Source organism: Lemur catta, chromosome 7 (assembly GCF_020740605.2).
Source record: "Lemur catta isolate mLemCat1 chromosome 7, mLemCat1.pri, whole genome shotgun sequence".
NCBI classification, from domain to species: Eukaryota; Metazoa; Chordata; class Mammalia; order Primates; family Lemuridae; genus Lemur; species Lemur catta.
Genome location: NC_059134.1, coordinates 98,303,377 through 98,320,026, shown reverse-complemented (window position 1 = coordinate 98,320,026; position 16,650 = coordinate 98,303,377). Strand labels below are relative to the sequence as shown.

Below are 16,650 nucleotides of genomic sequence, written 5' to 3'. Positions count from 1 at the left end.
TTTTTTTTTTAAAGTAAGGTACTAGTATACCTGAATTGAAAAGTAGTGTGGCTATTACGTGAGATTTGGCATTTTAATTATGTTTCCAAGCATGATCTTTCTGAGAATGTCTATAGCACTTAGTGTCTATATTATACAATATACCAGCTAATTATATAATAATGATGTAAATAGTTTTCCAAATGTGAACATCTAAGTCTTTTTATCTCCAAGGAGTAAAAGCTGATCCTGACTCTTTTGGTCTTTCTCGCTACCTGTTTAGTTCTGGTCAGAGGGTACGTTCTTGATAAAACCTGTTGACTCGGGTCTTACAGTTTATGCAGACATTGGGTAGACAATTTGGTTGTTTCATACATCACAGAATTTGAGTAAGACTTGGGTATGAAACAAGGCTCTCATAATTACTAGCTGTGACTATTGACAAGTTGTCTTTTCTTGTTTACAAGTTACTTTACCTCTTGAATCACTTGTAAATAAGGATAGGGATTCTTTCTTGATCCTGGAAGATCAAATGAAATTATTTGATTTAAATATTTTGTCATTTGGAAATCATTCTATAAACACAAGTGTTGATTATTATTTGAGATTTGGGTACTCATTGTGGCATTTTCTATAACCATTCTTTCTTCTTTTGCCTAAAGGCTAAAAAAAAAAATAGGTATACAATGCAATCAAGAGCCTAGAGCAGGAGTTAGGAAAAGTTAAGATAGAGACACATGTTCATGTATAAGCTATGCTATTTGTACAAAAGAAAAGGTGCGTATTCACCATTTAGAACTTCCTCTAATGGGGCGTGGAGGATCTAAAAATGTGCCACATTGTCAGCCCCATAGAAAGACAGATGAGGAGCAATAAGGAAGCTATCCCATTGTTATGATTTATTGCCCTTAAAACAATAGTGCAAAAGGGACTCCACCAAAAATGTAGATGTGGAAGGAATTAAAGATAGTTTAGGGATGGCTTGGGGCAGTCATATATCAGGTACAGTCTCCCTTTTGCTGATGGAAGAAATGAAAAAAAAAAAAATACTGCTACTACTAAAAAGCCTACCCAAGGAAAAGTTTAGTGGGAAAGCACATTCTGCAGCAATTATACCTTTTTTCAATGTAACAAAGTTGCCCCAAACAAGAAACAAGACAACACAATCTGCTAGAATGGCTACTTTCTCTGAATGTGAGAGAGAAGGATCTGTGGCCACTGTGTGCTTGAGACCGCGTAGAAATGTGGAGGATAAGTGCACAGTACCTCAAGAAATGAAGGTAAATTTGTCTCTTAGAAGCTATGAACACTAATGCTTAAAGCAGAAACAGAAGAAATAGTTTAAGGAGTGCTGTCATTTTCTATTGGTGAAGATTCCTGATCTTGGGGAGGTTCTGGAAAGTTTATTTCTGTTTCTTCTTCTTCTTGAATTGGAATGATTTCAATGTCTTCTTCATTCTTTGGTTGGGAAGATATTTCAGTTAGCTCAACTACTTCTTCTTTTATTTCAATGGCCTGTTCTTTTTTTTCTTCAGCTGACAGGAGAACCACGTTCTAGAACACAAAATTAAACTTTTCTTGACTTTTACCATTAACACCTTTCTCAACAGTCTCTACAAATACTTATCAAATATGTCCTAGTTTTTATGCTACTTATTTTATTTACTATATGCCTCCAAATGCCAGGATTGATTTCCTAGGTGCTCATATTGTTATCAAACATTCGCTTATTGAAATTCAAGTCAGAGTAAATCCTCAAGGGCAATTGACATTTGCCACTGAGCCTGGAATGATCACGTGGTATTGGGAACACTGCAATCACAGATTCTATCTCCGATTTACCTTCAGTGAATATAATCCTGAGAAAGTAATTTTCTTTCTAATACCATTTTCCTCATCTGCAAAATGAAGGAATTAGGGATGGTTTCTAAATTCTATTCTGAATATAACAATCTGGTCTGAGCAGTTGGCAATAGGTCTATCATTGGGATTTTCCTATTTCCCAATTGTGGAGCCTCTTTGAACTTATTGTTTTGGAAGAGGATAAGGTGAAAAGGGATGGGCAAGGGGAACCCTGAGAAATGAAGTCAAAGAACCAGTGACTAATCAGCTTTCAACCTTTAACAATTCTGCTTTTATACATTGCATATGGAACCATGAAGTCAAGATGGAAGCCTGAAGCCAAGCAGAAGGGAGGGTTAGTAAGAAGGTGCTAACTTCTATGATAGAACTGTGCCTTCTAACTACAGACTCATGTCACATTTCAAGACATTTTCTTCACTATTGTTATTTTTCTTTCTTTCTAGAAGTACACCAAGACCATTTATATGAAGATCCTTGTTTTTCAAAGTCTTACGAGGTTGCGTTCTCCATAAATGATCCTTTGTAGATGTGAATTTTCTAGAGAAAGACTATGTACAGAGTGGCTACCACTTACAGCTTTGGGCCTGGAGCACATGCGTTTCCACTCATTCTCGACGATGCCAGCTACCACAAGTTCCTGGAGGAAGGCAAAGATCAGCATCACCGACAAAGTGCCCTGAAAAACAATGGAAGAATGAAGGTGAAAATGCAATCATGGCATCAAGAACATGGTTTGGGTTCAGGATATTACTGTTGGCTAAGTTAAATGATTAAAATATCAATTCTTTAGGTAAGTAATGACTAGCTGTGAGAACTGCTAGTCTAGAAGACGACGTCTTTATAACCCTAACCTTTAATACAACTTCTGGCACACGACAGATGGTGAATGCATGGTGCTGACAGAAAGTAAGGTAGGAATAATCAGTTGAAGAATCAATTCTATGTAGGAAATAATCACTACTGAGTCCCGAATTAAACTGTATCCAGATTAGGTGATGTGGTATCACACCCTGGAAACCTCTCCACATTTGGGAAATGCATTTTTTCCCCTTCAAACTCTACACTAAAAACTCTGGGCAAAAGATGTTCAAAACATCTCAGGTATTTCTGCCCTGTTCATCTTCATAACAATGATAGATAATAATGCTATTGATGCTATTAATAATAACATTAAAGAAAACATTTATATCATACTTCCTATGTACCAGACACTCTTCTAAGTACTTTGCAGACATTAACTCATTTGTTCCTCAAAACAATCCTATGAGTGTTACCAACCTCACTTTATAGTTGGAGAAACTGAGGCAGAATATGGTTAAAGTTCTTGCCCAAAGCTACATAGGCAATAAGTAGCAAATTCAGAAAGTCTGGAGCCAGAGTTGATGTTCATAATAAAAGTGCCATCCTTCTTCCCTGGAAAGAAATCCAGTTTCACACTTACCAAAAACACAGATTGTATGGTGTAACAGTATTGCGTAGATGGAGAAGTTTTCTCAGAGGGCCCAGCTGGTTCACAGTTGTATATGTTAATATATGGCATGGAAGCTTTAATAAAACTCTGACTCTCCATTTTTAAAAAATGGGAGATTTTAATATTAAGTATATCCATGATTGAAAGAATCATTCCAGAAATGGCAGCAAAGAGGCTCAATGAGTTCATTATCATTATCCCTTTGGCCTGAAATGGAGATAAAGATTTACTAATTAGATTTGATTTCCATGGATGATATAAATTAAGAAGGAATTCCAGATGCCATTCCCCTGACTCACAAAGATACTACACCTAAATCATACCAAAGTTCTTCTCTCAGTTGTTTTTAGCCTCGTGGTCACTATAAAATAAAATCACCTCTCTATCCTGTTCCTTTCTCAGTCCTCCCCATCTCAGTTTATGCCATCACCGTCAATTAATTTTATCAAGCCATAATTCTAGGAGTGATCCTTAATTCTTATATCTTGTATCTTTGCACTTTCTTCACTGCTACTGCCACCATCCTAGCAGGCATTCAATAAATATCTGTTGCATAAGTGAAGAAAAATCGTATCCAGATTATCTGTCTTTATAAGAAGATAGAGTAGAGAGAGAAAAGGAGATTCTTCCATGAGACTGAAGTGGGGTGGTACTGTGTGTATAGGTTAGGAAGGTGCAGACAGACCCTCTAGGGTCTGCACCATCAAATGGAAATAAAAAGCAACAGCAATGATAACAATATTTTCTCCCTGTTGACACAGGTTGCAATCAGTCAAAGTCAATCACTTTTGAAAATACATTTAGGACTCTTGTCTCTGGATAGCATAGGTAAGAAAATGTTAGCGTGAATGTTCTACCTTACAGGAATGATACAAAGTTGGAGCAGGAAAATATATGTGACAAGTGCCATAATGATATGGGATTATTAATGATTATTTTATGACACACGTATTTCATCCCTGGCTATTTGACCTTAAGATGGCAAGTCAGTAGGTCTGGCTATATTTGGAGAATAGAATAAGTTAATTTTCGTAAATAGTTTTTTTCCCCCAAACTGAGTTTTTCAGACCAATTTTAGGAGGAACCATCTCAATCCACTCAGTCCCTCACTGACTTTGAAAGTGACTCAGCATAGTAACTAAAAGAAAGTGTTGGGGGAGTATTTTCATGGGAGGGAACTTGCTAGAAGCTCTTTTTCACCTACGTAGAATTGCCAGCTCTGCAGCACAGCCTCTTACTGGGTATAGATGAGTCCCTGGGAGTTATGTGAGCAAGACCACTCACTTTAGCTCCTTATAGCCCCTGAAACACTGCTGCACACGTTACTCCTTTTCATCCTTATGCCACTTTCATATGGTAGCAAGGACTATTTACCTCCATTTTATAGGTGAAAACTCAAAGGTACATAGAGGTAAACTGACATGTTCAAGGTTACCGCTAAAAATCAGCTTAGCTAGAATTTGAATCAATCACAACATTGATCAGATAATTTTCCTAAAGGTGGTCTGGGAGAAATGACCTGGCTTTCAAAAAGGTCTGTTATTTTCACACAGCATTTAACATTCACAAGACTGTAAGTACAGTCTTCATAGGTCTGCCTTTAGTTCTGTTTCCATGGACATACTTCAGGTAGATGCCACTTCCAGGTTTTTCATGAATAAAATCACAACAGCACTGTGGAGGACTGTTTGCCTTTTTAGGGTTGAGAGTCTGTGATTCCAAGGCTCTTTAAGGGTCCCTAGGAGTTTTCAACTGAGAAAATAGGTATTTCTCTGATGTGTGAGAAAGAAGAACATATGGTTACTTGCCAAACTCTTCCTGGAGTTTTTCTCTGCTGCTGCCAGGAGTGATCCAGAAATAATATACTGTAAAAAGAGAAGTAATGAGTAGAGAAGGTGTGGGTAGGTAGGAGAAAGGGGAGAGAGGGGGTCATTACTTAACATTGAGAGCTGGTCAGAAAGAAGCCATCTACAGTTCCAGCCACTTTCACTAAACTATCTACCCATTTTTATCAGGTTCATTCATTTTTTAGCAGTCATGTTTCTCCTTTTTCAGGCTCAAATACATTCAATCCATGCCTTTTACTCAACCATCTGGGGCTCTATGACCAGGAATATAATAAGACCAAAGAAACAGAACTCCTGTTTCCTTGATAGTTAATACTCAGTGTGAATTTAAGGGTTTTATTTCTAGTTTTTCTTTCTTTTTACTTTTAATTTGTGGAAATGCTCTTTGGGATTCACAAGGATTTAGATGGCTTTGATGCCAACAAAGAGTGAATCGATGTAGAATACTTGACCTTAATGTCATAGACACGTGTTGGCTGCTACAGGTAGTGACAATTATTTCTCTTCTTCCTATTCTAATGTTTAAGCGGCAGAATGGAGGAAACTCTTGTTCTAACTCTTCTCTCCTTGTTCTGAAAATTTCAATCCTGGACTCATCTTTATAGTGGCAACTATGAAAAGTATCATGGGGAAAATAAACATCACTGCCCCATGCCACACCCAGACAGTGTTACAAGTTTAGAAAACTTGTACATGAAACAGCCGTAGTAACTAAACAGAATTGTATGGTAGAAGGAGCAGATGGGTGAAAGTGGGATGTTCCTGCTCCCTCTTGCATTCCAAAACATCATGCCATACAGTCCAAATATCCAGTGATTCCACCCCCCTAAAACTGACTGTGGAGAGATCCTGCTTTAAACAATCCCTGTGTAGATCCATGAAGTACATCTTTCTCTGAATTCACATGAGGCATGACCACTGACTCTTAGCCACGCTCAATTTAGTTAACCTCTCTTCCTACTGAATTATTTTAACTCAGTGACCTATTTCCTACCCATATATTTCGCTCTCTATAATCTGGCATACCCCTGTGGAGCTTTTTAACATTTTTGTCTTTTTTGTGTTTACCATTCCCCAAATGGTTGCTACTTTTTTTACTCACCATAATGCCTCCCCAGAGAGGGTACCACACAGTCACACAGATGGGTGCATATTCCCCAGTGGGGATCATCAGGAGACCCCCCAGGGCAATGTGGAAGAGCCCATTCATGATCTGGACAGCCTGGGGAGAGAAGGGGGGCACTGGAGGATGAACTGCATTCGTCATTGTTGGAAGGCAGAGGCAAGACTGGAAGCCCTGGCCTCTGACTTGGAGCCATGCAAAATGCCTACAGGAAGCAGTGGAGGTGCCAGGAGTTTGTCTTTTTCTTATTCAGATCAATTTTCCCCACCACAGAGGGCATTTCCAAAGAGCAGGTATGCCTGGGATTCAGGCAATGGACTGGAATGGAAGACTGCTAAACATATATGCCCCAAAGCCAAAAGGTGACATAAGATCACCCTGAGCTGATCCAGGTGATAACTCCTCTGTCACACCCCTGATTTGGCCTACTGTGTCAGACATAAAGAACACATCAGGTTGGATGCCCTCCCTTCATGTTTAATTGAATTCTGTATGTGGCCTATAGCATCAGCCAGATAAATCCCTGGGGTGTGGGAGGGAGGGCGCCTGACTTACCCCAAATGCCTTAGATTCCCTCATGAAGAAGCTTTGTGTGGGGCCAATTGGTGCAGACATCCTCCTGAGGGTCACTTTTGGAACAGGTTGCACAGCAATAGGGCCTTTCATAGGCTCTGCTGGGAAAGTCCCATTCACTGAATTTCTGGGTGTTGTCATTTTGCTCTCAAAACTCCTAAAAATAAAACAATAAAGGAACGGGAGTAAGAACAGGATTTTTAGCAATCTTACCTTGTGTCATGCATCTAAATGCTTCTTTCAGTGTTCCCTCCACGGGCGTCATCGAGGGTAGACATGGCTTCTTTCTGGTGGCCTCGAGTCTGAGACAAGTCCTACTGCTGAGTTCTGAGGAAGAATCTGGAGGTGTTTGTCTTATGTAAGAACAGACGGGCTCAGGAGTCCCTGCCGGTGTTCTTGGCAGCCGGGTGTGGCGCATACGTTACCTTTGCAGAGAACACTGCATATCTATGGCTGCACGTCCTGTGTGTCTCCATCTCTGGATGTTTCTCTTATGCTTTACTATTGGGAAATGTATTTTCTATTGATTTGTCCTTGTCCTTTTGCTTATTTTCCTTTGTCCATTGTGATGGGCCAGAGACATCGTTGCAGATGCCATTGTTTGTCTGTCCTTAGAAGCACATGGAATGGCATAACGAACACTGGAGACTCAGAAGGGGAGCATGGGGGGGTGTAAGGGAAAAAGAATTATCTGTTGGGTACAATGTACACTATTTGGGTGATGGGTGCAATAAAAGCTCCATGTAACCAAAAAGCGTTTGTACCAATTTCAATCTATTGAAATAATTTCTTTAAAACAAACAAAAGCAGGAGGAAGGGCTAATTCTAGGCCTCCCTCTGCCTCTGAACCTGCCACCTTGAGCAAGTCATGTCAAGAAGGCTCTCTAATGCTGTGTGTAAAGTTGTGGCCTCCTGAGTCAGACTGCCTAGGTTTCAATGGTGATTCTTCTATTTGCTCTGAGACTTTGGGCAAGTTCTTTAAATTCTCTGGGCCTCAAGTTCTTCAACTGTAAAATGGGAATAATAATAATAATTCCTATCTCATAGGCTCATAGTCTGTGCATGGCTGGTGTCTTTTCATTCAGGTATAATTCAAATGTCAGCTCCTTAGAGAAGCCGTCCCTGAACCCTCAATCTATAACACATACTCCTATCTGCATACTCTCTCTCTGTCTCTCTCTCACAAAATCCTATTTTATTTGCTTCATGGCATTTATCACTTGGAAATTACCTTATTTATTTACTTGTTTATTATCTATCTCTCCCCACAGAATGTAAGTCCATCAAAGTAGAGATTTTGTTCTCTCTTGTTCGGTATCTAAAATAATGCTTGAATTTCTCAATAAATAGTATTGAAGAAATACATGTATGCAAAGCACCCATGTCTGTGTAAATATTAGTTGTTTGGTTGCCATTCTTGTTCTTCTTACCTTTTTGAGCATTAGTTTCTATTTTATCCATCTGTAAAGTCAGAACAATACCCCTCTCCCAGAGATGTTGTAAGATATAAGTTAACATATGTACTTGTGCCTAGTACATAGGAGGAGGTAGTAAATGCCATTTGTTAGTGTTCATGATTTACCCATTTCTGAAGTGAGAAGGCGATTAACAAGGTCCTTTCTAGCTCTACCATTTTAAGACTCTGTTCAATCTTCGACATCTTGGGCTTCCTTTTGGCATTTATTTGTTTATGTCAACCACTTACATCAATTCTATTGGGTCTTTCCTGGGGCCTGGAAATCCCTCTTTGGGGACACATCTTTTGTCTTGTCTTTATTGATTGTAAGTCATATAAGGGGCCTTGGAAGTCAAGACTGACTATCCAGGTTGCTTACCTTACTAAAGTCAGTGCCAAATCCTAGCCATTAGACCACAGGTGGAAATATATCTTACTAAAAAGCCAATCAGAGCTGGGTAGCTGCAGGTGTGCTGCCAGACAGGTGGCTGGGAGTCACTCACATTTGTACCTACTTTAGAGCTAAAAAGAAATTTTGCATATGGCATTTCATCTGAGCTTCACAGAATACACCAGGGATGAATCGCTGCCTCTCTTGTATAGAAGAGGAAACAACGGCACAGGAAAGTTAGGTAACTTGGAACAAGTTACATAATTATTAAAGATTTAAAATGAGGACTCAGACCTATCAGAGGAAGGATCCATGATGCCACACTACTTTGTCTCCTGTGGGGAACAGGAATTCAGCCTTTCCCTTATGAACCCTTTTCCTTCAAATATTTTCACTGTTTGGATGACTATAAATCAATTAAAAACAGATCATCTGTCTGGGGCACAGGGTAGAGGGAAGAGAAGAGGCTTTGATAAGGTGTTTCTCACTTGATTTTGCCCCTGTCCTATATAGCCAGATGTCATATGGTCCTGGGGACCTACTTTGTACCAAAACCACCACATGAGACTACCAACAGAAAAGGATATATTAATATTGCACACTAAAGAGTTTGCAAACTGATTCCGGTCACCAGGAAGAATTTCTAGAACTAGTCAGAACCTCAAACTATTCTGTTCATTACACAAATGAAGGAACTTCAGCCTGGGGGTAGGACATGACTTGGTACAGATCTTATGTTTAGTAACAGAGTGAAACTGGAAGACAGTCACCATGGCTCTCATGTTGATGCTTTTTCTACTGTACTACAGCCTAGTCCGGATAATTATAGTTGTTTACTGAGCACCTACTATGTTCCAAAGATATTGCATTTGCTCTCTCCAACCATCCCAACACCTTCCTTCCTAAGTAGGCATTTTGTATCCTTTTTGCAGATGTGGAAATGGAGGTTCAGAGAGCTTAATTAATCTTCTCAAGGTCCTAAGGCAAGTATGGAATGAGCAGGAGTCACTACACTCCTCTCCAGGGGGGTAATTTTAGTGACAATAACTTAAATTGCAAAAGTCATTAATTGTTTGGACTGAAGGAGATGACCTGGACTACTGTTTTCATTTCTCCTTATTCATCAACTGCTTGATTAAGGCTGTGTCTGTATTATTGGTGAGATAAACCTTTTACATAAGCCAGTTCCACTTGGGCTGTGGCTAATGGTAATAATGACCATGGGGGAGTATTTTATTTCTCTGTTAAAACTGTATCTCACTATGGCAACTATATTTCTACAAAGCCTCCAACAAATATTGCTATAAAATATTGTATAAACAAAAACAATGTTTTCTATATACTACTTCATTTTTTATGGAAATAATCTGTCTGAAATATACATATGTGTGTGTTTTATTTCTTTATGCATGCATGCCAGGGAATTGTAGGCTGTGTAATGAAAACATTTCATTCCATGGGAATACATAAAACTAGCCCACATGCTCCTAAGGATATTGTAGATTTTTACAGGTTTGTCTTATCATTGAAAAAAAAAAATGTTCACAATGACTTAGTGCCCAATGTGCAGTTCTGCTCAAAGACTAGTTGGTAGATTATTAGAGGTTATTGAACAACACTGGTCAAAATACGGTAAAAATAGATTTTCACTGATACTAACACTATCACTGATACTAAAATCTGGACTCAGTTTATCACACACTACCTCATTTTATTACTTGCAGCGACTTCTGCAAGTATTTTTTGATTTTTAAGGCACCCCTGCTTCTGTGTCCATCCACTGAATAAGATCTCACAGGCTATATGAGTTTTGGTTTGAGTAATGACTTTTAGGTCCACTAATGCCATCATATACCAAGGGGTTCAGAGCTGCCTGACTTTTCTTCCCTCAACTTCCTCCTGTGTCACTCAAAATAGCTTTGCATTTTTATCCTTTCCGGCCTCCTGTGCACTTATCTCTGAGGAATAATGTTCTTACTTCCTTTCCCTCTGTATTTTTCAGCCTATCTCCTTCCACCAAGAAGTTAACCCTTCCAGGAAATTGTTTCCTCCTTGCATCTTGAGTGTCTCACTCAATTTGTGGTGACATGTAGCAGAGAGTTAGTCCCAGCTCTGTTGCTTGCTACTTTCGTGATCTCTCGATAAATTTCGCCTAATAGTTGCCTTGCCCATTTCAAATTTTCATTTTGAGAACATGAGATAATTTACAATTGATAAGGTACAAAATACTCAAAGATTAATTGTTATTATTAGACACTTTTTTTTGAGACAGAGCCTTGCTCTGTCACGCTGAGTAGAGTGCAGTGGCATCATCATAGCTCACTGCAACCTCAAACTCCTGGGCTCAAGCGATCCTCCTGCCTCAGCCTCCTGAACAGCTGAGACTACAGGTGTGCACCACCATGCCTGGTTAATTATTCCTATTTTTAGTAGAGACAGGGTCTTGCTCTTGCTCAGGCTGGTCTCGAACTCCTGAGCTCAAGCAATCCTCCTGCCTTGGCCTCCCAGAGTGCTAGGATTATAGACATACACCTGGCCTATTGGACACTATTTAATGACTAAAATACACTTCAGTGTCCCCTAATCCCAAAGCCCTCTCCTTTAACCTAGCAATGTCCCCAGCTACTGCCAGTCTCCCCTCCCCACCACCCAGCCTCTTCAAGGCTTTGCGTTCCACTCTCTTCCCCACTTCCTGACCACCCACTCACCCCTCAATGCTTTGCAACTAGTTTCTGCCAGTGATTTGACTGAAACTTCTCTCTTCGAAGACTGTGCTGTAAAATCAAAAGCTTTTTCTCAGGCATCACGCCGCAGATTACTTTCTGTTCCCCTGTCACCCATGGTGTACTCCAGCTCCTTTACCTCTCAGTCCATCCTGGCCGTTGGTTCAGTTGATGGCCATGTCATGCCATTTCTACCTCTGCAGTGTATCTTGCACGTGGGCCTTTTCCCTACATCCAGTGTTACCTCCTGAATTTGGTTCTCTTTTCCTTTTCTGGGTTAGCACAAAAATCTTGTTTCCTGTGTTTGATCTTTCTCTTTTCTAATCCATTCTCCACAAGGCTGCTCGATCAAACTCCCTAAATCACTGCTTATGTCAAGCTCATGTCCTGAACTCACCTCTTTTGCTGGCCTGTCCTTGCCTACTGGAGAAACCTTCCTCTGGCCCCTCCAGTACTTTACAGTCCAGCCCCGCACGACCTCCAAAGCTCCCATCCCACCACTCCCCACCGGAGCCACTGGTCTGGACATGTTTTCTACCTTCTTCCCCCAAACCTCTCAACATCGACAAGTTCCTCCTCCTCCCTCCCTTACAGTCAGACGCCCCCTTACCTATTCCCGTCAGCTGAGGCCATTCCTACTCTGCTGCCTTATTGCCAAGACTCCTCCTTCAAAGCCCTGGCTCTTTGCTTTATTAATTACCAACTACTTTCTTCCTAGTGTTACACTGTACCTCCCCTAATGGAATGTAAATTCCTCAATGGGATCATATGTCCTCCTAGAATTACATGGAGAACCTGTTTTCTGCATACAATGAGCTCGATAAATGTTAAACTGAATATCCAACTACTTCCGCAGGCAGTTTTACATGTGCTTAGGATGCTGGATTGAAATTTTCATCTCGCCCGCTGTTCACTGAGATCAAGCCACTTTATGGGAAACAGGGAAGGGGACTCACTCATATACTGGTTTCTGGATGTGATAATGGCATGATTAATATTAATCCTTGTTGCTCTTCATTAGTGCTTCCCCAGATCTCCAGGGCCCACTCTCAGGGCTTTCTATGTAATGGATTTGAGGCAGGATTTTGTGCTCAGTTTGGCATCCACCAATCCCCTTCTGGAAAATGTTGGCCGGTAAGGCTTAATATCATCTAGGTGTATTTGCATTTAATGGGATATCTTTGGAGACAAAAACATTTGAAGCAAAAGGAATGAAGTTATTTTCATTATGACCACGACTGATTATTTTCTCATTTGGTACTAGACAGTCCTTAGGGCTTCAGAAGCATAGCTCATTTACTGTTCATAATGCAATGGCTATTACTATTGGCTCCATTTGATAGATGAGGAAGCTGAGGCATGTAGAGGTTTAGTAACTTCTAAGTGGTAGTGAAACTGTTGAGCCATAAGGTATAAATAGCAATCTAAGTCTGATTTTCATAAAAGTATAGATATAGCCAGAAGTTAACCAGCCATTGTTCCCTAACTTCCTCACTGCTATACCTGGTTACTGCTTAATGGCACTACGTGACAGGTGTAAGATTTGTGACTTCCCCCCACTACTTCTACAGATAAGAAAAACCCAAAGACTTGTGCTTTTGCAGATAACAATGCTATCTTAAAGCCCAGAGACTTGTGCTTCCATAGATAACGTCACTTTTGTAAAGCCTAAGATTGGCCTTTGAAGTATTTTTCAGACTCTGTATTCGGGGGGACCCACTGATGTCAATCAGACCATGGATAGATGTGGGAATGGATCCAACAGCCTTGAGATCCCCTAACCAGGCAATCTCCCAACTGAGAAGACAATCTCTCTGAGTTCATCCCCTACCAATAAACAGACCCAACTGCCTAGCTCTTTGCCTGCTAAACTGTCTTTAAAACCCTTTCTCCTAAATTCTTGGGGAGATGGATTTGAGAAATTACTCCCATCTGCTCACCTGGCACCTTGTGAAATAAAACTCTTTGTCCACTGCAATACCTGCTGTCTCAGTATACTGGCCTTCACTGGGTGGTGGGCAAGGGACCCCACTGGATGTAGCAGCAGAGCTCCAGTTTGAACCCAACAGGTTAGAAACCATGATTTAATCTACTGCTGCAATCTGCTACTTTTGTGGAATCTCTCAGTTGATTGCAAAGAGTAATTCTCGAGAGGAAGAGTGGTTAAGAGAGTGGGAAGCAGCCCTTGATATCACCCCTCCTCAAATCATGATACCATTAGAAAATCTGGCAGGGAAGCCCTAGAATTAAAACCAAGAATCTCCAGTTTCCAAAACGATTCTATGCCTTATCCATCACCTCCTTTTAGTCATTTGAAGAAAGCAAGTTGATTCCTTACCTAAGTCTCCAAGGCCTCAAGGCTCAAGGGCTGATCCGGACGCTGGCTGCCGAGTTCAGTTTGATGCTGCTAGTTCTCAAGTGCACAGGAAGAGTGATTGTGATGGGCCAAGCCTGGGGCTGAAATCGCTGATAGATACCACGTGACGGGAAATCAGTAGCTTCTGCTACCTTGAGCTTCGCTCCAATTACTTTGGTTTAATATACACTTACCAGAGCTGAAGGGGATACAAAAAAGTTTCTGCCTTACCAGGAGGTTTCACTTCTTGAAAAAGATCCCCGGGGACTGCCAGACGTGCTTCATGCTACCTTAATTAGAAGAACCTCTGCAGCCCCCACCCTGTAAGCAGGTGTAGATGGTGGGTCCCTGAGGACAAGAAGGACTCTAGAAAATCTCCAAAGATGGGCTGTTAGGACTGACTTTTACCTTCTTGCTTCATTTTTAGGAGTGAGTAGGTGGGAAGTAGGCATCCATGCAGAGACTCGAGTCACTGAGCCCATACGCTCAATGTTGTACTAATGCGCCTCCAAATATTGTCCTCATTTGCTCACTCTTAGGCTGCTAGTGGACCATGTATATATTGTGTCAGATTTAGCAGAAATGGCCTAAAATATACTTTGGTGTGCTAGAACATGTACCCAGAAGCTTGAGGCAAGAGTTAGCCTCTATATTTGGAGATAAAAATTGAAATAGCACTTTCACCTACGAACCCACTTATGACCTTTTTCTTCCATCTGTCTGGTTCCCTGGTCTCCCCTCTCTTTTCAGTCTGGGCTGGAGCTGTATGGTCATCAAGCCCAGTACTGGATCAAGCGGGAAACTGGAGGAAGTTGGTGGCACCAGGAGAGTCTACACATTTGGAAGACGGATCAAAGAAAGTTTTGCTCAAAGATACTTGTCATCACTCTCTCCTACCATATACAAACTGTATGTTCATAGGTTGAATTTTAATGACTTTTTAATTTCCTTGTCCGTTGTTTTATTTTATTAGAGACACAGAGCTATAGTTAGTAATTATGTGTTCATTTAATCTACAGTGATGCAACGTGGCAGCTCTGTTAGCTAATTTGAGATTCATTCATATTTCTCTCTCTTCTCTTCTGTTTCTCCCTCTGCCTCTCTGTTTTGTAGATGATTGGAAGAAGAAGGTTAGAACCAATTGGTTGAAGTAGTCCTGGGGAGGTTGATTTCAGTGCAAAATGAAGAAAAGTTCATTATGGGAACTGCTCTAATGGTATTTGAATAGAGAATTTGCTGTCACCAAGAATACTCAAGTAAAATCTATGCGGTCAACTCTTAGAAATGCTATTAACGATAAGAAGAGTGGAAAGAGAAGATCCACCATCCATTTAAGACTCTAGTTGTGGGTCTATGCATATCTGGTGAAATGCTTGAATGGTTGGTAACAGGGATGATAATTATATAGGGTGTGGGTTGTGGGAGATTGTGAGGCCTGAGATTTGAGTGCAGGATTGTGGGGTGGTTAGAGGTATGTGCCTTCGTTTCAGTGGGTGTGGGAACAGAGTCAGGACTTGGCAAATGTACAGAGAAGCTTGAGTTGGGGTTGCACAACTTGATCTTTTGTATCATTTTCTCTGTTTAAGTCCTGTTTCCCCCCAGTCAGTCTTGGGTTGTTTGCTACTCTGGTCTTTGTGGCCATTGAGATAACTCAGATGGTTCTATGTGTGATTCTTCCCAAATAAATTTGAATTTGAATTTGCATGAATGAATAAATGTTTACCTTGTCTTTGCTGATTTGAACTGATTGACCTTTCAGTGCTTCAGTGTGTTGAAATTCCTACTGCAATTTGGATTTGTCAATAGTACCTTCTTTGATGTATCTTCACCCCCACCCCCAGTTTTGAGGATATTTTATTAGGTCAGTAACACATTGAAAATATTTCTCTTTGAATTAATAAGCCTAATGTCATTATCTAGTGGCCTTTTTGCTTCCAAAAGACAATCTGTTAGTCTACATAAAATACGCCAACTGTTATGTAGCTCGTATTTGCCTGATACAAATTTTTCTTTTATTCCCCCTACCTCCTAGCACTCCATTTTTTTTAAATCCTTAAAACATTTTGTCTCTCTTATGAAAATTCCATTCTACATCATAATTATCTGTGTCCTTGCCTTGCTGGGCCATTGTTTCCATGTCCCTTGAAAGAAGAGTTGCTTTTTCTGATTGCTATGTCCTCTGCAGTTCTATGAGAAATAACAGTTCTGCTTTGGCTCTTTCTCCCATCTAGGTGATTGTCACCAGATATGCACTATTAGGAAGTCACATTATGCCACGTTCCCAACTGCTCAGCAAGGCCCTGGCACCCAGAATTATCTGCTGTTGGAGGGGTTTGGTTTCAGAGAATTGGTAAGGGAGACACAAAGTCTCTCAGAGGTGAGGGTAAAGATCTGATAGCAAATAGAATTTGGTCAGAAGATCTCAAAGTTGTACTTATAAATAATTCATACTAAGGAAAATGCAAATTTGAGTACCTAAGAGCTTCATAGTTTATGAGGTCTTCTTTCTGTTCTAAAGGATGACTTTCCATTTTTAACAGCTGGGAAAGTAATGTTAGTTAAAACCCTACTTAAATGTCAAGCACTACCCATGTAAAAATCTTATAACGCATATAGTATTGATTCTGTTTTATAACTGTGGAAAGTAAAGTTCAAGAAATAGGAGAAACTGGCCCCAAATCACACAGCTAGTAAATGATAAGTGATGTTTAGAAAGCAAGAAAATCTGAGTTACAAATTCTTAGAAACTACCATTTACCAAGCAATTTCTGAGTTCCAGGCACTGACAAAATCGCTTCATGTATTTCATTTAAGGTTCATGGTAAACCCATTAGGTAGATATTATTCTGGCATTTTAGTCTAAGAATT

The 16,650-nt window shown here is 40.3% G+C and overlaps 1 protein-coding gene across 1 annotated transcript; it reads right to left on the bottom strand.

Annotated features, from left to right (window-relative positions):
- Positions 1-885: 885 nt before the first annotated feature.
- On the bottom strand, positions 886-13,904 carry LOC123642764 (B-lymphocyte antigen CD20). The gene is made up of 7 exons (XM_045558171.1): positions 13,765-13,904; positions 6,839-7,013; positions 6,263-6,382; positions 5,122-5,178; positions 3,284-3,520; positions 2,417-2,518; positions 886-1,533 (listed from the first exon to the last, which is right to left on the bottom strand). Exons 2-7 carry the CDS (start codon positions 6,995-6,997, stop codon positions 1,321-1,323), a joined length of 888 nt encoding a protein of 295 aa, XP_045414127.1. The 5' UTR covers positions 6,998-7,013; positions 13,765-13,904; the 3' UTR covers positions 886-1,320.
- Positions 13,905-16,650: the final 2,746 nt, after the last annotated feature.

Coding starts and splice junctions, on each gene's coding strand:
- LOC123642764 (XM_045558171.1), bottom strand. CDS start 6,997: ATGACAACACCCAGAAATTCAGTGAATGGGACTTTCCCAGCAGAGCCT. Junction 5,179..6,262: donor CTCTCTGGGGAGGCATTATG/GTGAGTAAAAAA, acceptor CTCTTTTTACAG/TATATTATTTCTGGATCACT. Junction 3,521..5,121: donor AAAACTCCAGGAAGAGTTTG/GCAAGTAACCAT, acceptor TCTCCATTTCAG/GCCAAAGGGATAATGATAAT.